The sequence below is a fragment of the Phytophthora infestans genome, genomic scaffold (assembly GCF_000142945.1).
Source record: "Phytophthora infestans T30-4 supercont1.43 genomic scaffold, whole genome shotgun sequence".
In the NCBI taxonomy this organism is placed as follows: domain Eukaryota; phylum Oomycota; class Peronosporomycetes; order Peronosporales; family Peronosporaceae; genus Phytophthora; species Phytophthora infestans.
The window spans coordinates 1,280,695-1,304,045 of NW_003303716.1; the positions used below are offsets into that span (position 1 = coordinate 1,280,695).

Here is a 23,351-nt window from a genome sequence, read left to right on the forward strand (position 1 = left end):
GTTGTGGTAGGTTCTGCGTAGCTATCAAAACTAATTTACCCTTTTGAGTTCATTTGTGCTACCTCTATCAAATTGTCTGCTCAGACCCGAGCTCCGCACTCTCTATATCCCGGTACAGAGGTCTTCATGCTCGCGGTGCGTGTGCCCCGCACAGCCACGATGCTCTTTGTCTTCGTTTCGTTCCCGTAACGAGACGCTTGACTTCGCGTCGTCACCGCTGATACCACATCGGTATCAGTGTTCTTCTGCGGCTGTTTTGACGAAGCCCTAAATCCCCCCCCCCAAAGGAGGAACTCACCGTTTCGAGCAAGCTCGGAAGGCGTGGATGCCGCATGGCATTCACGTAAAACGGTAAGCGCTCTGTCAAGACATGTACGGAGTTGTTGATGGCAAACGCTCCCATCGGCGAGCGGTCGCTCCACTTCGGGAACGAGTGTGCGTAGCTCTTCAGTACATCACCAAGCACACGATTCACGCGCTCGGTCAAGTCGTCCGCTTGCGTATGATCCGGAGTCGACATCGACAGCTGTATTTCAAGAATTGTACACACGTCTTAACCGAACCGCGCTGTAAAGCGTGGATCACGGCTCGGCACGATGTCGAGGTGCATTTCATGGTGTCGGAACCATGTCAACAATCTGTCATGCAGTCTGCATGACCGTGACTTCAGCCGATACTGCAGCAAGATGAACCATCTTGCTGAATCGGTCAACAAAGGCCACAACGCCGGTTCTCCGCTTGTTGTTTGGCGGAAGACCTAAATTGAATCCATAGGAATGGACTACTAGCACTCCGGCGGTGTCGGTAGTGATTGTAGTGGAGCTTGCGAAGCCGCAGCAGGCTTCACGTGTTGGCACACTTCGCAAGTACGCACCCACTGGTGGTTCCAGTACAAGTCTCTCGTGAGAAGTGTTCTCACGGTTCGGATGCCCTGCTGTAACGGGGTTACATGGTGTGGAGCACACAGGGGTACGGAGTACCCGGAGAGTTAACAAGTGCTACCAAGTGCAGCGGGACCGCCGTAGCTTTAACGTCAGAGGAAGACGATTGGCTCAAAGAGTCACTAAAACTAAGTTCTTTATCCAAAGGAACTTACAGCCCCAGACCAGGACTCAACGTTAATAACTTAACTTTTATGCTTCAAAACTAGAAGTTTTTATTTACTAATATTGCGGCCAAGCCGCCTAGGGGGAAATATATCTGTTTAACTATCTAGCATAGTTTAATCTAATCAAATGCATAATGTGTGGCTTTCAGCAAACGTACTGAGAGACCTTGTTAGCCCTCCTACTTAGGTACTGAGCGTTTGTTTCGCTCCGGGTACTCCGTACTCTTTGCGCTCCACACCAAGTAATTCCGCTACACCTACCGTAGGGGAATCATGATACTCGTACATGATCCGCATACGTAGATCATAATTATTCGGCACGACGATGCGGTCCGCATCGTCGTCCACTGCGCCGTTAAGCCGTGTCCTTCGTGCACACGATATCGGAGTGCACGAGCTCGCAGATGTGGCGACATGACACGTCGGAAGGTGCTAAGACAAAGTCTAGCAGATGTTTCGAGTCTGCGTCACTCGTATATGCGTTCTTCACGTCGTCGATAAATGTCGACGACGAAACACTTAATCGTTCGACGACGTGTACGCTTCTCTCAGTTGGTCACTGGGTCATGCCGCTCAAGCCACGGCATGCCCATTACCAAGTTAAACCTATCGTCTAGGATCAGGACGATGAGATCTTCCACAAATACCCGATGTTTGTACGAGAAGCACACGCGTACTATGCGCATCTCCGTTCTTATAGTGTTAATATTCGAACCTCCATATCACTTCGAGGTGTTTTACCTTCCTCGCAGTTCCGCTTCGGGAGACTTTCCAGTCGGACAAAGTTCTTCGGCGCACCTGAGTCAACCAAAGCACGAAGAGAGCCAGCTGTCTTCGACGCCATTTTCAGGATGATAAGATCTGGCTTGTCATTTTGATTCTTGCAGCGAGATGCCTTCTCGCTGGGGACTGTCCTCAGTCTCGCGTGTCCGTAGTAGACACGCGCGACTGCAATACCAGTAGGGCGCCTCACCTACTTGTTCTGCACGGTTTTGACTGTACGCGGCGATGCTCGGCATGGTTACGTTGGCCCCTGGTCGAGTACACAGGCGCTCTGCACTCAGGCGCAAAGTATCCGGTGTACCCGCAACGGAAACACCGCACTTGTCCCCCAATACGCTATTGGCGTCAGCAGCAGAAGCATTCGAGAGGTCCACTGGCTCTGGGCATTCCTCTATCAGCATCGGACGTGCCATCCTAGGCACGGTCGCATTCAGCTTAGCCTGCTTCAGGCTAAACCCCTCTTGCATCGCAAGAGTAATCGCAGCTTCAAGAGTACCTGGGTCGGCTTGGAAGAGATACGTCTTAACCGACACATCCGTCAAGTCCTTCACGAACGTGGCAACCTTTGTCGCTTCGTCGATCGGAATGGTCACGATGTTCGAGCCTAAGTACCACGCACGCTAGGCGTAAGCATGAGCGTCATTCTTACCTTGCTGCAGGTCGTGAAACTCTGCTCTCGACCGGTACGCATTCTGAGGGGGTTCAAACGCTTGTCTGAGCTCCTCCTTGAATACCGCATACGTGCTAAAGTACGTATGATCTGTGAGCCAACGGCCATACGCCCAGCTCCTCGCGCGTCCGTCAACGCATGACACGGCGAATGCCAACTTCAACACGGTTCGTCATTGATATGACGAGCCGCTGTGTCAGGTCGTGCTCGACAAGCCATAAGAGAAGAGGCTCGCCCTCTTTTCCCATGGAGCGGCTCACGTGCAGTTTCGACGACCGCAAGCGCGGTGTCGTCCCGGATAACCGTTTTGTAGCAGCAGCTTCGTGCTGATCGCTCACGATGAATCCCAGAGCAGCACCGTGTTGCTCTGTCGGCGACAGCGTACGTATCATTGTTAATACAGCTGCCTCTCCAATGACTGTTAGCAGTATTTAGAGAGCTTCTCACTCTGGATCCACCAGATGGGGAAAGTCTGCACGCACAATGTGCGTGGTAGGAGGATTCGAGTAACTCATGGATGGATTACTGTCCATGGGTTGGCTCTCCGCCCCGTGTTCGTATTCCATAGGAACTCATCAGCTAGTGGACGGACTACAAAGTGCTATCAGGTGTAATGGGTCTACTTTCAACCCACGACGTCGGCTAACACGTTAGCACACGTGTATGAGGAAGCGTAAATTGCGTTTCATTTAGATTAACTAAACTTTTGTTCCAAAGCATAGATTTTTTTAAGTAGGAAAGCAAAGCCGATTTCCCGTATTAATGAGAGCTGTTTATTTATTTGTTTGGGTATTCCTCCTAATCTATAGTTTTAATTGAAAGTTATATATCAACGAATGGTTGACAGAATCCTACTATTCCAATTGGATGAAGATAATTACTTTCAACGAATGAGTGCATTGAACGCGTGCAGACCAACCTTCTGTCAAATGTAGACATTGATGTATCTCACACAATGTGAAAACCTCTTTCGTAACCAAGTGGCTTTATGTGGCCACTTGCATGTAGCTCCGTTAGGTATTCGCTACCATGTTGTTGATCGCAACGGTCAGCTGGAGCAAGGTTTGAACATCTCCGAATCCATATAATTGTTTGGAACCACTAGTATCAGCCGAGGGTCACCAAAATTACCAAATTTATCCCCTCCATATGGATCGCCGAGTTCTCATAATATCCTGATATCACTGATGGGTCTGTACGCGATGTTTGCTGAATCGTCTCAATTAATTTATTTGACATTAATCGGTGATTATGTCTTCTTGCTCTGACATGATAGGATGAGCACCATTCAATTACTTAACCCCTTATTTGCATTGTTTCTGACAGAGTGGCGCAGATCTTCCAAGCTTGGCTGCCGTCGAAACGGCGTGAAAAAGAAAATGCCCAATGCCAGGAGCATTCGCATCAAAGACTTCAACAGAAGCGGCATTTGCTCAAGAGCCAACATCAAAGCTGACGAAGCTCACTATTTTGTCCATGTCCATCAATCAAGTGATTTATTAGCAAAACCTCAAACGAAAATGAAAACTTTAGAGTCAAATAGCGTTTGTTTGCAAAATAAGATCTTTAAAATTTGCATCGAATCGATACCTACTATTGGTGTGCGCTACATACACCGAATTAATCCCTACAGGGCTGTACGTACTACTCTACCACGAAGAATGCTGCTCAAACTGTTTTCTTTGTTTTTAGACGTAGTCGAGCGAATCATTTCTCTTAGCCGCATGAGATAATTCAGATGTATCTTAGTGTGGTAAGCTTACAAAATTTAAGCTCTCAGCACACTTTGGGTACCAGAGCAACAGCGATGGTTATCATGAAGCAAAATATGCCAACAAGCTATAACATTTTTAGCAGAGTTTAAATATTGCAAAAACAGAATATTTTCAAAAGCGTGGATCTGGAAAATTAAATTTTAGATTGCAAAACGTTTTATGGCGACATAAATCATTTTAACATGCTCGATACTAATTACAATTTATTAAACTGAAAAGAATAATAAAATTATTTGACTGCCTATATTCAATTAAAATTTGTATACCTTGGAAACTAGACTCCTTGACAGACAGTAATAATCATTGCACTACGACAAGGCTCAATAATCAATTGTTCTAGTGAGCCACTTCAGTAATTATTGTTTCATTTTTTTTCGATCCTTGCAATACATGACCGCCTGAGATTGCATTAAAATTTACGAATTGAAGTCGCAATACATAGTCTAAGTTATTTCTGTTATTGAGTTTCATGACGAGCTCGGCTCCAAATCCCACGACGCTATTAGAGGAAGCTGTAAGTAACGCGAATTACATGTAGAGATAATGGAGTTTAAGACAATGTGTAATCGTTGACGAGCTCCTAACTATATTTTTCCTTGACGCCGGAGTGCAGGTCCTTCGTCGATGAATTGGCGAGCACGTTACTGCTTATGTTGACTCACTGGCGTTTGGTGTCTACATGTATGGCTGCGCAACGTAGGATAGGAACCAATTAAGTTGGCTCACTTTGAAAATCCGAGCAATGTTGCTGGACACTGTAAAAATGCTGGCAAAAAACATCGCTGGTTGCGCAACTTTGCTTAGTTGGTGTATTGTTGCAGGACGACAAACTTTCCGTGGCCCAAAGCTGTAAGCATTACAACATCGATGGCTGAGCAACGTTATTGAGGTAGGGCGTAAGATTGGAGGAGGACACAATTTTCACGACCCCTAACACAGTTCTTCGAGCTGCGAATTGTGTGGAAGCTCACAAATTCAACCGTCCCGATTGATATATTTTTGTGGAGCTTAACCCTTCAAGTTAAAGAATACATCCGTAGGCGAACTACGCACGAATTCACTATTTGTGCTGTCCACTGTACGACCACTTGGGCATTTTTCCTGTCGCGCGAACGGCCGCAAACCAAAGTTTGTACTCGTGAAAGAGGAAGCTGTTCTTACCCATCATTTTGGCTCTCAGGCTCACTGGCGTCTCTCCCTTTTTGTACATCCACTTGAACGTGAAAGTGACCAGCTTATTTGCAAAGGAGCGAAGGCTGTTGCGTTCTTCGTCTTCATGTTGCGCGGTGACTTTGTTGCTGGCACCCCGCAGGCTTCGGTTCCCACTGACATCGTGCAAAGTTGAGATTACCCGGACCGAAGAAACAGCATCCAGCTTCGAGTTTTTCGTCGCGATCTCATCGGTTGGCAGCGCTTTGGTGCTCGCTTGGTGCATGACAAGGGTAGAGAGCGCAATCCGAATGAGCCAGCGCATGCCTGAATGGTGGTGGGAGGCTTAGCTTACAAGAGGTTAATCGTAAAGTGGCATTTAGAGCGCGCAACGGCCGGAATTCATCTTGGGAAATTCGTCCTACCTTCCGATCAGATTCGTGATAAAACTCATCATGAAAGGTGAGACCAATGCGGGGTGGGATATTTGCAAAATGTATTGTGTTAATTTAAAGTCGTCGTTTATAGTACCAGTCAAATGGAAATTCCTCTCGCATTCTTTACCTTAGCTCAGTACTTTATACGGCGCTCTGAAAACACGCTTTATTTCTGCAAGGTACATCACTGGTCGCAGCTCTGGACTACGCGGGGATTACTGGTGGGTGTAAACAGCTCCGTAAACGCAACAGCGTTAAAAAAAACTCGAAAAAATGTGAAAGGAAGAATACGATTAATAAAACATGAAGATACGACCCCCCCTTAGTACCAACGTTCAAAAGAAAGTCTCATCCGACATTTTCATATCTTTCGAAATTATTTTACCACGAATAAATTGCAAAGTATGCCAACATTTTAAAAACAATGGAACTTCTCCCGGTTGTCTTAAAACTATTGAACAAACTGTCGCACTACGGTCGTCGTTTCCGAAAACCATTACGATAAAGCTAGACTTTTGTTTTAATCGTGTCTGAAGGGTAAGAAAATATAATCACAAGCCTTGAATCCATAGAATACTGCCTTAAAGAGGGAAGCAGTGAGCGCGTGCGACCAAGCTAGCTCGAGCGGGGTATTTGGGTAGGCAGGTCAGCGACGAGCTCACCGATAAACAGACCCGTTGCACTCCTCAGTGCATTTTTTTCTTTTTAAGCACCCCAGAAATTGTAGTTTAGGTTTTGAGCAAAAAGCAGAAGGCAATTACGATTGCTCTGTGCGACATGACTTTTGCACCCATGTTTATGGTCAAGCAGCGCAAATGACCTAGAATTGTATACATTTAAAGTCACTTTTCTTGTTAAGGAAGTTTGGCAATTCTCAGTTTCACCCTTGCACCTTAAGGATACATGTACGTATTGGCTGGCATACAACTATTTAGATTCTGTACCGCGACAAAACACAAAATGCCCATGATTGAAAAAACGTCGTAGGCACTTTATAAATTGTTTAGTATCAGGGCATTCATCCAGTGTCGCTCCTCGTGACGATCACTGTTGTCGGTCGCTGCCATCGCTTAAGTCCCACCGCAACCCTTCTCTTTCCAGCCTCCACACTTATCGTAAGCGAACGATTTTTTCTTCTCTGCTGTTGGCATCGCCATCTATTGCGACCGCAAGCGCTGCGAGAAGAACAGAGGCGCGTGCGATTCCCAATGTTAAGTGGTGACGTACACCAATTCGCTTACACAATTATATCGCGCAGCCTTCCGACGAGTTGACAGCATTGATTCAGTCAGGGGTTCTCGGTTGAGTCTAAATCAGGGGAGAATCCAAGAAACTCGCGCTTAAGGACCCAGGTTTAGCTATTAGGCAATCTCGGAAAAATCCCCCCTCCCTACATACAAACTAATTGCTAGCGTAAGGCTGCAAGCAAGCCTGCTGTGGAATTCATCGTCAAGTGAAGAATTGGGCTGAGCTAATTAACCCCCCCTGTTACCAACGTCATAAGTTATGACATAGTCCAAATTGTACGTCGTAACTTACGACATAGTGTTTTCTTCATATTGGAGCTGGCTCGGAAACGGCGACCGGATACTGAAATCAAATCAAATTTGGGGCCGATCGGATATAAGGCTGGAGAGGTTTTTGCTGCACACACAAAGACAGTACGAGGAAAAGGGTTCAAGTGGACCTTTCCAACTGTCATCATTTGATGAGTGGCCAGAAGTCTTCGGGCACTCTCAGCCATTCGAGATTTTGCCGGCTGAGACGTAAGCAAAATGCCGGTCTCTGTGAGCGCAATAACCAAAGCTAAGGCTCAAGCGTCGGTGTCAGCGCCCGCCCTGGATCCGCGCCTGGTAGACTTCGGCCACCTGTGGCGCCAGCTCAAGGCCGCGGGGTGGCGGTCGAAGCCTCCCACCGGACTGTCAAACGATTGGGCGTACGTCAGGCCGTCCAGCGAGGTTCCTGCAGAAGGCGAGATTGTGTTCTACAGTATGTTGTGCTATTGCAGTATTACTATGCGTCATTTCTAACTTGGTTTGTGGTAGGTGAGAGAGCAGTGGTGGAGCACGCGATCACAACCGGACTGATTCAGGATGAAGAGGACAACAGCAGTGGCGAGGAGAGTGGAGATAACGGTGAGGGCAAAAGCGGTGGGGGGCGGTGAAGCTGAGAGCGGTGGCGGCGGTGAAGCTGGGAGCGGTGGGGGGCGACAGCGGTGATGGAGATATGGTGCGAGCGTCGCAGATTGATTGCAATGTGGCCCTCTCGGCCAACACAGTCGACGCGCTGTTCGGAAGTGACAGCGAGGACGATGGCACACCTGCGTTGTCGCAGAACGCGGTTGGGAGAGCTTTTGGGCTATCCCCGCTACGTGCTGACGCGGTGCATGACTCAGACCAGAGTGTCGTGATCGGATCTTTCCAGCGGCTGCTCTCGGAGACGGAGCCCGACCTAGACTCTGAGGACGACACGGTGGAGGAGCCGAGAGACGCCAGCGAGGGTGACGACGCTGGAGGACCAGTTGTACCACGCGATCCAGCTGATGTAAACTTGATGAAGGCTGGAGATCTTAGAGAGGAGTACGAGAGTCTGAGTTCAGGCTCCGACTACGGCCAGTTTTCTGACGACGACGACGTGGAGCCTGTCCGTCCTGATCCAGACGAGGACGAGGTATCGGACGACGAGGAGTCGCCGTACATGGATGCCGCTTTCATTGAGGCCCTGGGTGGCACCTTGTCCATCGAGCAGATGGACCAGGAAGCGCTGCGAAACTTTGCCTGGAGCGCGCCTTCGACAGTTTTTGCGGACGATGTGTCCTGCTTTCGCGGATTGGTGCACGAGACCACCCATCCAACACCAGAACTTTGCTCGAAGAAAGAATCACCTCTTGAATTGATGTTTTATTTCCTACCGAAGCGCCTGTGGATGCGGATCACCAAAGAGACGAACCGGATGAAAAGGCAGACGGTGGACCATCGAGCGCGTTATGAACGATCGCGGACGTCCAGAACGGAGAACATGCGTACACTTCGTGAACTTCGACGCCGTATTCGTCGGGAGAACGACTACTCACCGCGCGAGATCTTGTGCGTTATTGGGCTTCTCGTGTCTCATATGTTGAGCCCCACCCGACGCTTTTCGCAGCACTGGGCAATGACCGACGATGGTGCTTTAAGTGCAGGTGCGTTCGGCAAGTACATGAGCCGGAACCGCTGCACGTCGATCCTGCGCGATCTACACTTCGCGAACAATGACAGCCCGAACCGTCAAGACAAGCTGTGGAAGATCCGTGACGTTGTTGATGTACTGCAAAAACGGTTCCTGAGCGCGTGGAAGCCGCCGAACATCATCTCGTTTGACGAAGGTGTCTTGCCGGCGACATCCAGGCGCAACACGACCAGGATGTTCATGCCAAACAAGCCTCACCGCTACGGGACCAAGATGTTTATGACATGCGACTCGTTGACTGCGTACTGCCACCGGTAAGCGACGAATGTTTTTTTGGATGATTTGCTAGGTCGTAAGTTATGACTTTATGATTTTGACCGTGCTCTCAATGTCGTTTTCTATCAGAGTTTGAGATCTATGTCGGGAAACGCCAATGCCAGGGAATCTGCTGCGCAGGCATATGACCGTAAGACGGGCGCTGCGGCAGTCATTCCGCAACCTGAGCACTGTTCTAGCCTGGGCATCGTGGGCTTCCGGGGTTGTGGTCATCGACCGCTTCTATTCGTCCGCTAGCCCTCGCCATCCAGCTTCTCTCTATGTCAATCTACGTGATCGGTACGATCATGACGAAGCCCCTGGGCTTCAACCGGCGACATCGTAGCGGAGCATAAGACGCGGCCAAGGCGCATCGAGCGTGGATCCTTCAAGTTCGCAAGATCGACGGCAGTGCCGACAATGATTTCGTGCCTCTGGTTGGGCGCGGAAGCCGGTCCACTACCTCGCGACAGGGGTGTCCATGGCAGAGGACAGGATCCAGCGGAAACTGAAGGGGCTCGGGACTTCGATGTTCAAGTGCCCGAAGTTGGGTGACGGATTACCAGCGCTGGATGGGAGGAGTCGACGTGCATGACCAGCTCCGCCTCCAGTCCTCCTCCATCCAGCTCTCCTTCAGGTTCCGGAAGTATTATAAGAGTCTTTTCCTCGGACTACTGGACCTGGCGCTCGTCAACGCGTACCTCACGCATAAAGAGGCCAGTCGGCTCGCCGGCGAGACGCCCATGAAGCGATACGAGTGGTTGAGCATGCTGCACAAGCAGCTGCTACAGCTCAAGGACGAAGACTTCATGGCAGCCCCCACTCCGTCGCCAGCAGCACGCAAGCGACGGCGCCCTGCATTCTCCGGGCACACGCTCGTGCAGTTCAACGACTGGGTGACTGTGAGGGGCGGCATCCAGAAGAGGCGTCAGCGGTCGTGCAAGGTGTGCTCGCTGTATCGAGGCGAGCTCAAAAAGTCGTTCCAGACGACCTACTACTGCCCGGACTGCTCCAACGGCGACGCCAAGTTCTACCTGTGTGGCAAGGCGCGCAGAGGTGGCGACAAGACTTGCTTTCAAGTGTGGCACGAGGACTTCGCGTGCGGTGACAGGATCTCAGCACACTTTGGCAAGCGAGTCGTGCTGCGCCGCGCTCCCAAAACCGTCGGCGTCCGCAAGAAGACTCGTCGTGGGATTCTCCGCGAAGACAATGAGGGTGCTGACGAGGAGGCCGAACCGTGAATGCGAAGGAACGCCAGACGATGAGGACAACTAATCCCAGCTGGAGGCCCTCCTTAGTTATCCCCCCTGACGATGAGTGTGTTCATTGCTTCATAAATGTGACGTCCTTTACCATATGCTCTGTGTCTGTTCCTCTTTTAGCATGTCAGTCATCGAAAAGCCCTGCTCTATGTGTGCATTCGCTTGCGTCTTCCCGTTTTAATTTTTATGTTCACTCTTACAAAGTCGTAAGTGTCGGTGTCCGTGTCGTTTGGGTCATCCTTACGTCGTATGATATACGACGTAGCGTGTCAAAACCTTTGAGAACGTATACCTCCCATCGTTTTGGATAGGCAAGTGGAAGATACAGCACCATACAAACGCGCTGGTAAAAGCTACGCCGTAAGTTATGACGTAAAATTAGTGGTTCACGGGCTCATTTTGCGGTAACAGAGGGGTTAAACGTTATATTGAGGATGCTCGCCACGACGCGGACAAAATGTGACTGCGAAGCACGCGCCAGAAAATCGGACGGAACCAACGAAGAGATGACCGGGGAGTTTTTTTAAAGCTAACATATCTGGCGCATGCAATTTGGGGACAACGCAACACTGAAGTCCAACGTCTTTAACCAGGGACGACACCAAAGAAAACCAGCAAGATAACCGGCTGCGAATAAGAGGAAAGTGGAAAACGGTGCCAAGGCTAGAGCGATTGAGCCAAGGACGATGAATTGCAGCTAAGGTCAATAAGTTCTACTGCTGTGCTTGCTGAATACTGTATCAGTTTGATAATGCAACAATGCCGACGTCATCTACTGCCCCTCATAGTCTACTATTCTGCATCTTAATAAATGTTTATTTTAAACTACAACGTACTTGTCAAGTACCCATTTTAATATTAACAAAGATCGTGATAAACCAAGCTACGGCAGCCGAATCAATCGCTCCGAATTCATCAATATCTTGATAGCCGACATTTTTTGCAGTTTCGGATAGGCGGTTTTATCACAGATAAATCAAATCGATGTCTTCCAGTCTCGTTTTTTATATTTTTAAATCTAGGTTATAAAACGTCTTTAATTTGACAGCTTTTGTTATAATAGCCGTAATATAACTTACCTGCTAACCTGCTTTGCATGGTCTTTTCGTTGTCCATTCGTGCAACTACTATTTCTCGCCGATGACATCGGTTCGGCATCTATTGCGTGGCAGAGGACATTAGACTCCACAGTTTTAAAGACTCTTTTTTTCCTAAGGCATTTAATGACATGAACTCATGACTTTGAATGAAGAGTAGCGCAGCCGTCCTCTTTTATCGTGTTTTCTTTTTAAACCTTCGAGCTTGATTTGTCCTTAGCCCTTTCATAGAGTTTAAGCAAATGAGCACACACGATTTCACAGTTACAAATGTCCATTGTACTTCCATTGGGGCATCTTACCCGGGAAGGTTTTGTCTATAATCTCATTTGAGCGCATAGGTCCCAAAACGACACGAATCGGAGGCGTGCGTGACTGCAAAGCTAACAAATGCTGTTCAGAAGACATGTCAGTATCAGTGATGATTCCAAATTGGCATAGACCGGTGAGGAATCCCAGTTTAGCTGGCGTAAATACGCCTACTCAAACATATACCATCTGTCACGTCATCGCCGTGAGGCAGTCGACACCATATCATTGATTGTGACGGTCTATTAGAGCAAGATTTGGTCAGCTCCTCGCGCGAAGTATCTTTAGGACAGGTAGTTTTTGCCGATGGTCGCCACAAACACCAATAGTATGCTTTGAAATTATTCTGCTGAGCTGTTTGTGATGTTACTGAAGGGTATTTCCACTATCTTCCGCATGCATTTATCTTACTTGCATAGCTGACGTGCTTTCTGACTGATTTGAATAGCTACTGACTGACAGAGTGGCGTAAATCCTTTCCGACTGACATTATAGTGGGTCCGATATGTACGACAAAAGGCCTCGTCCAGATCGGACGAAGAGGCACCACTGCGTGCACATTCTTTTGACCGGCTGCAACATACGAAGATATATGGCTGTAGGCAGAGTATCAGATCGTAGTGATGGTTAGACTTGAATTGAATAATAGTTCATGTACATTAGATGGAACACTTTCGCTGCCTACTTATCAGCTCGGCGTGCTATTTGATGTGTCCGTGCATATATCGCGAGGTCGTAAATGAGTGTATTTGCCACGCGCTCGTGATACCCAACCTATGCATGGGGTCCCTGTTTCCTTATCGGGACGTTTGCGTCGTCGTGCTAGCTTTCTGTGCTTACGCTATTGATGTTTTAGTCAGTATAATCAAGCGCGTCACTAACTGGGCACAGGCCATTCCGCAGCGATACAGGTATGCTGAACGCGCGTCTGTTAGCAGTAGCCAACGCGATATATACGCGCGAGGCGGGCACACCTTATAGTCATCCGCGACTCAACCGAGCTCTTATCTCGGTCATTATGGGCAGGGCACTAAAGTACAGTACTGCGTACAGCCACATCGACTTGCCACGTCCATCTGTACGGTCTGCACTGTCACGCAGTGGTAGTATCTATGTAAACAGCAGCTTATTCGTCGCACGTAGTTCCCACTCAATACTGTGGTTTAAATTGTGAGCGCCAATTAGTGCAATATACGCTATAAGAGCTGATGGTACAGATAACATGGTTTTGCGTGCGCCCACGTGAGCGAGTGTACGTGCCATCTACGGTGACGCGTATGCAGATAGGGACGGCCAGCTTGCAGAGGTACACAGTACATACCTCGTGCTAGTTATTATATGAAACGCGCTACACTCTATAGGTGCGTCAACACGCTTGGTAGAGCCACAGTCAGCTTACAGTATGTGCGACCCCAAGCCTTGCACCGTCAGCCAGTAAACAAAACTATGCGGGGTAAGGGGATATAAGGATGTATATCCAAATCACCTGATCTTCTGCTGCTTCTTTCGCTCGATGTACTTGGCGTTTCGGGCGGTCAGCTTGCGAGGGCGGCTGTGTCTATTTTTCTTCTTGAGGTACCAGTCCGGGCTCATCACCTTCTCGACGTTTGGCAGGCTTTCCTGGCGGCGCACTTCGGCCGAATCAGGTGGTGGAAGCTTTTCCTCCCAGAACTTAACCGCTTTTGGGCCGTTCTTGCAGGCAATACAGTGTCGCACGCTGCCCCGTCCGCTGATTGTACGGAACGCGTAGCCGTACTGCAGCTTCTCACAGCCGACGCAGCGCGCCCGGGCATTCGTCGTAGACCGCTGCGGTTTCAGCAGAAGCGGGTCAATCTTCGCCTCGCATTGCTTGCACGTAGGGCCCACCATTTTGCAAACTGTGAGTAAGCTAGCAAATTCAATTGTTTTAACCAATTACTTGCGTCCAAATATTATTCAATAGCACGGTAATGTAAGGCTGGTATTTATTATTAGGCAAATTATTAAAATGTTATAAAATATTACTATTTGGATTTGCTATAATAATACTTTTATCATATTTCCAAACAAATACATACTTTACATGCAATATAAATTGACTAAAACATTTATCTATCGTGCGCGCATGCATTCGTCGGGTGCAGTGCACGGGGGCAGATAGCGCAATGACCGCGCAGCCGCGCGCCTTCGTTGCACGGTGGCAGTGGTGAGTGCCAGGTGAAGTAAAAAAGATATATATCCTACAAAAGCGCTGGTCGTGAAGCCTACTTTAATATTAAAAAATACTATCGTCTTTACTTCAGAAAGTGTTTGGAAAATAGCATTGCCGAGCTCTTACAAATGCGGCCTGTGAAGCTTATATTAATAATATTAATACTATTAATATCGTTTTTACTTTGAAAAGTGTGTGGAAAATAACATCCCAGAGCTCTTACAAAATACTGGTCTGTGAGGCCTACATTAATATTAATAAATATTTCTATTTGAGAGGTGTGCAGAGCTCTTTGAAAATAAATGGTTACTGTGCCCGATTTGCAGTACATACGACAGGTTTAGCGTAGCTAAATGTAAATAATCAATCATCAACGCAGCTCGCCAGGCTGTTTGCAACCAATCGATGCGTTTCGTGCTGGGTAGAAATGTTAACATCACGTCCAATCCCGAGGGCGAGAGACGGTCTGATCGTGCGACAGATCCAGTCAGTGTCGCAGGTCGGCAGGTATTGCCCAATCAGTTCATTGTGTAACGCTTTTGGATATATTTGTAATTTTTGCATAGTTAGGTCGAGTCAGAAAGGTAGGGCGCGGTCGGTAAGATGGGAGGAAACTGTATAAGACAGGCCGAGTGTAGCCATGCGAAAGGGTAGGAAAAAGCAGAAAGAGTCAAAATACGACGGACTGATTGACAGACGGACGGACAGACACGCTGCAAGGTCAGGGGGCGGGAAACTAGCGCTCTGGGCGCCCGCTCCGCGGACGCTAGGGCATGGCTGGTTGGTGTAGTGCGGGCTGACCACCTCCGCTGCGCTGCGGTGTGCTTAGCGTTTCTACGTACAGCAAAGCAACATATAGAACATGTATACTGAGTTCTACTTATATTACGTTCCAGAACAACACCGCACACAGTATCCTATGTGTTCATATGTTATGGTAGATATGACCAGGGTTTAACGTGATCTGCAAGATGAGCACCATCTTACCCGAGAAGGTTTTGTCTATAATTTCATTTGAGCGCATAGGTCCCAAAACGACATGAATCGGAGGCGTGCGTGACGTCCCTTTACAGACTCATCATCCTGTATTAACAGTATGGGAGATGTAGCTCCGTTTCCAGAGCGACATGATGAGTCTTTTAAATAGGGGCTAGCCATAGTTAAGCTACAGGATGAGTTTTTCAGCGATGATGAGTGTTTTAGACTTGATTCAAGTATCGGTGAGCTACAAAATCGAAAGACAAGTTTTTGAAAAGACATTGCGAAAAAAATGATCGCTGTGGCGGGGCTAGTAAACCCTAAAATAAGCGCCAAACGCGAAGCATAGTGAAATCAAATAAATGTAGCCCTACAGAGCCCTAACATTATCCAACCAATCAGAATACAATAGTGGCCTGACTAGCGAATATTGACGGGCGTATTAGCCAATGAGCGATCAGCTAAACGTATCTCAGCAACTACTGCGATTGGTCAGCTAAAAAAAGAATTTATATGTGTTTTTGTATGAGGAATCGAGCCATATGTTAAATGTGTGACAAAGACGAGCCAAACAGCTGTTTTTTATACAAAAGCCGTTTTATCAGCTATAGGACTGAAAACTTCGGAGACTACGTAAATTTATATGGAAAATCACACCATATGCTGAATGTGTGGCAAAGACGAGCCAAACATTTGTTTGTTTAATACGTAAGCCGTTTTGGCAGTTACAGAACTGAAAACTTGGGAGACTACGTAAATGAATATGGGGAATCGAACCATATGTTGCATGTGTGACAAAGAGGAGCTAAACATCTGTTTTTTATACTGAAGCCGTTTTAGCAGCTACAGGACTGAAAACTTGGGAGAGTACGTAAATTGATATGGAGAATCGAACCATATGCTGGAAATGTTACAAAAACAGGCCGTTCACCTAATATCTGATTTTGATCTATATCGGTAATACTTCTAGCGATACAAGACTGGAAATTTGGGTGAATAATTAATTTTATACGGGAATCAAGCCATATGGTATACATGTTCTATAGACGGGCCAGAGAGGCAACATGGTTTAGCAACACGGTTTTTGCGCCGACAGGACTAAGAAAATAAGAAACAACATTTTTGAAAACAGTGAAATCAACTATATGCTGGGTAGATGTTAAAGACGGTCCATTTTGATGATATATGAGGTTTGTGGTTTTTGAAGCGCCAGATCTGGAATTTTAGGGAAATGTATATTTAAGTACGGGGAATTAAATCATATGCTGATTGTGTGTTAGAGACGGTCCATTTAACTAATTTGGGAATGGGTTTGGTATATGCAGCCACAGGGCCGAAAGCATGGAATACTATGGATTTTGGCATGCTTAGTCTCGTCATAAATGTTATACGTGCTATAGTCTTGTTTAAAGTAGCACCATCTATACTACTAAGTATGCGTAAAGTCATACTATACCATTAGTAATTAAGAGAGGGTGTTTTGAATGGAAAACCGATCTTTTACCGCAAAATCACCGTTTTTGTAACGGGGTTACATGGTTAGGAACACACAGGGGTACGAAGTACCCGGAGAGTTAACAAACTCTCAGTACATAAGTTGGAGAGCTAACAAGGTCTCACAGTACGTTGGCTGAAAGCCACACGTTATGCATTTGATTAGGTTTAACTATGCTAGATAGTTAAATAGAAACGTTTACCCCTAGGCGGCTTGGCCGCAATAATAGTAAATAAAACACTTCTGGTTTTGAAGCATTAAAGTTAAGGTGTTAACTTTGAGCCCTGGTCTTGGGCTGTAAGTGTCCTTTGGATAAGGAACTTAGTATTAGTGACTCTATGAGTCGAGCGTCTTCCTCTGACGCTAAAGCTACGGCAGCCCCGCTGCACTTGGAAGCACTTGTAGTCAATCCCGCTCCTGAGTCGGTTGACTATATCCTCTGCGAGGAGGGAGCACCCCGTGTTCGCGAATTTGCCCCCGGCGCAGCAGGACGCGCTTACTAAGCTTATGTCCTTGCTTGGCCCGGAGGGCGTGGCTCATCTTGCATCGCAAGGTCCAGAGGCGGTCACTGCCAGGCTGGAATCGCTCTCCCGCTACGAGAACGCGCTCTTGGAGCCTGTCCAAGAGAAGATGAGCGCCGCAACGGCGGCGGCGTCGATGACGCGTGAAGAGTCTATGAGACTGAAACCGCTCATGGTGAGCGTAAAAACCTTCGAGGGGAAGGATGGAGAGAATCTCCTTCTCTGGACCCGTGAGGTCGAGATGGCCATGAGATCGGCCCTGCTCCAGTCTGAGCATCAGCGCGTGGCGCTGGCTATCTCCAGGCTTGGAGGTCGCGCTCGCGAATGGGCACTAACGTGCGGCACGTCTGTTGACGCTGCATTTCCCACTTGGGATCAGCTGAAGCAACAGCTTTCGCGCGTGTTCGCGCCGCCTAATCAGGCGTACCGCATCCGGTCAAAGTTTCTTGCTACCCGCCAGAGTAAGAAGGATTTATTGGACTATGTCCAAGAGTTGAGATCTCTTATCGCCGGAATGGCGGCGGACCCTCTTCCGGAACTGGTCAGCGTGGCCGTGTTCATGGAGGGAATTCGTGTGAGCGCAGCTCGAACGGAAGTGTTCCGTGTACACCCTAACTCTTTTGAAGAGGCGGTGGATGTGGCATTGAATACCGAGCACAACTTCAGGTCGGCGCGACCTGGTTGGAGCGCTGGTAGCGCAAGCTCTCGAGCGGTTCAGGAGCCGATGGACCGTCAGCTATGCTAAAGATGAAGGAGCGGAGCTTCTTGCTGCGGAGCAACGCGCCGGCATCCGCCGATGCTTTGTGTGCAATAGCACTAAGCACTTGAAGGCCTATTGCCCTCTTGCGTAAGAAGCGCCGAGGCTCCGGCGAGCCAACCCTCCGGGTCATCGCCGAGAAACGGCAAACTCCTAGTAGGTGCGGGGCGGCCTACTGGGGAAGAACTGAGTTCTGTTTGTGCCTCGAAGAGGTAAAGGGCAAACGGGGCTCAGCCCCGAAGAGAGCTGAGCTCTCTTACGAGAAGAGTGTGTGCAAGCCGGGCTTGCTGGTCGTTCAAGCGAACGTGAAGGGCTTTGCAAAGCCATGGAGAGTCTTGATTGACTCGGGAGCCTCGGGCAGCTACGCCCATCGCTCCACCCTGGAAGGGAGTCAGCTGTATGCTGAGGCACTGGAAGTGCCAACGAGAGATACGATCTCTGTCCGTCTCGCGACGGGGACACTGGTAACTGTGTCGAAGGTCTCTGTCGACCTCGGAGTGAAGTTTGAGAGCTTCGATAGCGTGGAACGCTGTTTGGTCTTAGACCTGGATGCGAGGTATGACCTCATCCTTGGCATGGCATGGCTGGAACGCCATGAGCCATGGATCGACTGGAAGTCGAAAACGCTGGGTGCGTCGCACCCTGCTCCTAGTGGAGCGATGGTGAGTCATGAACCCACCTCTGCTAGGAAGCAGAAGCGCTTCTGGCGCGAGCACGAGGCCGAGGCGGCCGTAGTGCTGGACATTGGTATGTCCGAAATTGTTAGCAACGAGGTTGCTGTTTGCCCTGAGGGCGTACGTGGTGCGGCACGCTATCCGCTGAGCGGTGCAGGTCAGGTCGATGACCAACTGCTGGGTCCTGGTGAGGACGAGCGCGGAGTGGCGCGTAATCCACTGAGTGGTACGAATCTGGTCGATGACCTACCGCTGCGTGACCCGAGGGTCGCGGTCGACTGCGAGTCGAGGCATCATGGGCGTGGCACAGAAGATGCAGGTGAAGTGACACCTAGTTCACTGTGTGAAGGTCGAGGACCTCTCGGCTTTCAGTCGAGTGTCTTGCGAGACACTGTATCCTCTTCGAGGAGTGATGGTGCTGCTGCACCCGGTGGTGGTGACGGAGATGTCGCCACATCGCCCTCATCCGGCCGAGCTCGGTCGCGGAGGGAGAAGAGAAGAAGACGCAGGGCGTCTGTGACGTCTTCGACGTCGGACGATGTGTCCCACGTGATGAGCGGTGAGGCTCCACGTGATTGCTGTGAACAGCTGTACACACTCGTGAACGGAGTGACGGGGGAGGTAGAAGGCGACATCAGCCTTGACACTCTGCCCGCTGCAGATGCTCTGCTAGAGCTGGACGAGATGTCCATTGCCGAGTTTGGCGAAGCCTTAAAGGCAGGCGAGCTAGCCGAGGTGGTCCTGCTGGGACCTGAGGAGGAGTTGAACTCCTCATCCGTCGTGGACGACGCGGTCCTAGAGGAAACTAAGAAGGCGCTGAGCGCAAGAAGTGGATCGGCGATCCTCAAAGATCCTTCGGATCCCTTCTACCCGGTGGTGAAGGAGTATGGAGACGTTGTCTCGAAAGACCCACCGACGGGCCTGCCTCCGGATCGAGGCGTGTGTCATGAGATTGACCTGGTTCCTGGAACCAAATACTGCGTAACAATGCAATGGCCTTTGCCGAGAGAGCAGTGTGACGTCATTGACGCATTCTTCCGTGCGAAGCACGAGGCAGGGATGGTGCGCGAGAGTAAGTCTCCGCACTCGACACCCACGTTCTGTGTCAGAAAGCCGAACGGCAAGTGGCGCATTGTTCATGCTTTTAACAAGCTAAATGCGGCCACTATCCCGGCGCAAACGCCGATTCCTCGCAAGGATGTTCTGCAGAACAACATGGTAGGCTGTACGCTGTACAGCGCGCTCGACTTGGTCGATGGCTACTACCAATTGCTCATGAGAGCGAGCGACATTCCGCTGACAGCGGTGAGTACTCCGAGCGGTATGCTCTGGGAGTGGCTGGTGATGCCCCAGGGGCTGTCGAACGCACCAGCAACGTTCAATCGTCTTGTGACGCAGCTGTTTAGGCCCCACCGGGCGTACGCTCAAACGTACTTTGACGATATATTCGTCCATAGTCGTCCCGAGCACGGAAAGTCAGACGTGGATAACCACATTGACCACTTGCGAGCGGTGCTCGAGTGCATGCGCACTAATAAGTTGTATGCCAACTTGGACAAGTGCGTCTTTGGCGCGGAGGAAATACCTTTCCTCGGGTGCTTCATTGGGAAGCGAGGCTTAAGGGCTATTCCTGCCAAAGTCAAGGCCATCGTGGACTGACCGGTTCCCAAGAACCGAAAAGACTTACGCAAGTGGCTAGGCTTAGCCAATTACTTGCACAAGTACAGCGCGAATGACGCGGAGATGGCTCGGCCATTATCAGATCTCCTTAAGAAGGATGCACCATGGTGCTGGAACGTCGAGCACGACGGTGTAATGGGCCCCTCCATTACATAAGTAGGTAGATTTCTTTACATAAGTAGGTGCATCAGCACACGACTAGCGTGTGCTGAAATGCTGTCATGCCATTGGCTGATATATGGGGAGCCAGACCCATTATTAGCCAATTGGACTATGACGTGTATTTGAGTGGCCAGGGCTGTGGCCTTGGTCCTAAAATAAAGTCAGAGTTGATTTTTCCTTAAACCTAAGACTCAGTCATCCTATTGCGAGCTTCCTCAACACTATAGTGTAAGCAAGTAACGGAGTAAATACCTGGCCGTTACACCTGGTAGCACTTCGTAGTCCTTCCAACGACCAAGTTCGACATGAGCCAAGACCTCGACCACGCTGCCTTTCTCCATCTCACTCGGATCGAGTGGAAAGCTCTCCACCGCCTTGCGGCGGTGTCCGGAGAAGCCGTCGTCACGTCGCTGCTGCGCTCAGCGACGCCCGACGAGCAGCGCGTTGCGGCACAAGAATTCATGGAACGCGAGCTCGCCGATGCGAATCGGCGAGTGTCAACTCCCTCGCGTATCTCCACGAATGACGTCGTGAAGCTAGAGACGTCCACCTACTCCGGTGCCGGAGAAGATCGACTTCCGCTGAATCGCTGGTTTCGAGAAATCGACATCGCCATCGCCTCGAGGTTGATCGAGGCGCCTTCCGCGAAGGTCCATTTCCTCCTCTCGCGGCTGTCTGGGAAAGCCAAGGAATGGGCTCTCGGCAAGTTGGTTGTCGATCCCAACGTCTTCCCCACTCTGGATACCCTCCAGAGTGACCTTCGGCTCGCGTTCGAGCCGCCGCAAGATGAATCCCGAATTCGGGCAGACTTCTTCGCCCTTCGGCAAGGCACGATGACTATGCGCGACTACGTCCAGAAGACACGACACCTCGCGTCGTGCATCGTGTCTAAGCCGATCGATATGGCCTCTCAGATTCATGTATTCGTGTTCGGTATGCGCGAAGGCATGACGCGCTACTGCCTTACAAGATCGGACCCCCCTACGCTCGAAGAGGCATTCGCCCTCGCCCTACGCGAGGACTACGTGGTTGCGGCGTCATACGCTCACGCGCTACCTGCTTCTGCTCGGGATTCTGCGCCCGAGCCCATGGACATCGACGCTATCGATGCGACGAGCAATCGTCAGCGTTATGCAGCGCGTCGGAGCGGTGCTCGGAACAATCGTTCTCTCACCTGCTTCCGCTGTCGGAAGGTCGGTCATCGCGCGGCGGAGTGCCGCGCGCCAGCTCCAGTGCTTGCGCATGTCGATGCCGAGCCCGTGAGTTCTGACCAGCCAAAAAACGGTCAGGGTCAGTAGGTGCGGGGCGCCCTACTGGCTGGAATGGAGGTCCGGGTCCCCCAGTGGCAACCCAACCTCCTAGCCCTCCTGTGCTGCATGCACACTTTCATGCCACCACCACGCCGAGCGATTCAAGATTGATCATTGTCAGTCTTCATGTCGCCGGTGCCCGGCGACCACTGCGAGCGCTCCTTGATTCAGGAGCGACCAACAACTTCTTCCGCGCGTCGTGCTTGTCGGTACTCCCGTCGGACATCACTGTCCGCAAAGGTAGAGGGGAGGTCGCTGTCAAGTTGGCCGATGGGAAATCACGCCGCGTAGCGCGGCGCGAGATTACCCTTCCGTACACGTTCGACGGTTTCCGAAGCAACGACGACTTCCTCGTCATTGAGATGAATTACGCGTTTGACTGCATCCTGGGTATGCCGTGGCTGACGCGCTATCAACCAGAGATTGACTGGTTGGCCCGGTCGGTCAAGCGCCGCAGTGATTATGATGTGAGCGAGGTGTTCACGCACCTCCTGGTCGCCCAGAACGATTGGCCTCACGTCACCGTCGTGGACCGGTCATCCACGACGCACGTTGTGCACAGAGTGAGCGATGGCCCTCTCTGCACGGCTTGCGCAGTGCTGTTAACTGACGAGTCCCCGCGGCGCCGCGGAAATGAAGACCAACTGGCGGTCGAGCAGGGACTCCCGCAGATGTACGAGACGGCGGTCGAGCAGGGGCTCCCGCAGACGAATGAGATGGCGGTCGAGCAGGGGCTCCCGCAGACAAACGAGATGGCGGTCGAGCAGGGTCTCCCGCAGACGAACGAGATGGCGGTCGAGCAGGGGCTTCCGTCAATTGAGCCGGTGGTCGAGCAGTTGGCGCTCCCGCTGAACAATACCGCGGTCGAGCAGGGGCTCCCGCTAGATGGGGGTGACATCTCGTCCAGCGAGAGCGACTCATCATCCTCGAGTTCGCACTCGAGGCGGCGAAAGAGGAAGTCGAAGCGGCGTCGGCTGAAACCTCGCCGAGAGCCCGTACCAAGTGACAGCTCACCGACGGAGTCGGTCTGCGTGCTTGAGTATGTAAAAGGTACCTCTGGCCGCCGACGAACACTCAAGCTTGCAAACCCGCCTGGCGAGGCAGGGTCGATCACTCGACTTCCAGGTCTCTCCTGGAAGAACTTCCTTCGCGGCCTCAAGGACGATGAAATCGAACAGGTTTGCCTGATCACCGACGCCGATTCGGCGTCGCTCGAAGTGAATGCAGTCAGTGACGGCGACGCTCCCTCGCGCCCAAAGAGCGCTGAGCCGAAGTCGGCCCGCGAGGAACGCTTCGCAGCGCAGTCTTGGGACGCGCTACGCGAATCCGGCAATCCAGTCTACGAGACCGCCCGCGAATATGAAGATGTATTTCCGGATAAGATCCCAGCTGAGTTGCCAGCTGACCGAGGAATTCGCCACGAGATTGATCTCGTGCCCGGCTCGAAGTATTGTGTGACGCGGCAGTGGCCGCTCCCGCGAGATCAGGTCCAAGCTATCGATGACTTCTT

General features: G+C 50.3%; 1 protein-coding gene across 1 annotated transcript; it reads right to left on the reverse strand.

Moving 5' to 3' along the window:
- Nucleotides 1–5,396: 5,396 nt before the first annotated feature.
- Nucleotides 5,397–5,810, reverse strand: PITG_16285 (secreted RxLR effector peptide protein, putative; the record flags this gene model as incomplete). The annotated part of the gene is made up of 1 exon (XM_002897627.1): nucleotides 5,397–5,810. The coding sequence occupies one exon, from the start codon at nucleotides 5,808–5,810 to the stop codon at nucleotides 5,397–5,399; it is 414 nt and encodes a 137-aa protein (XP_002897673.1).
- Nucleotides 5,811–23,351: the final 17,541 nt, after the last annotated feature.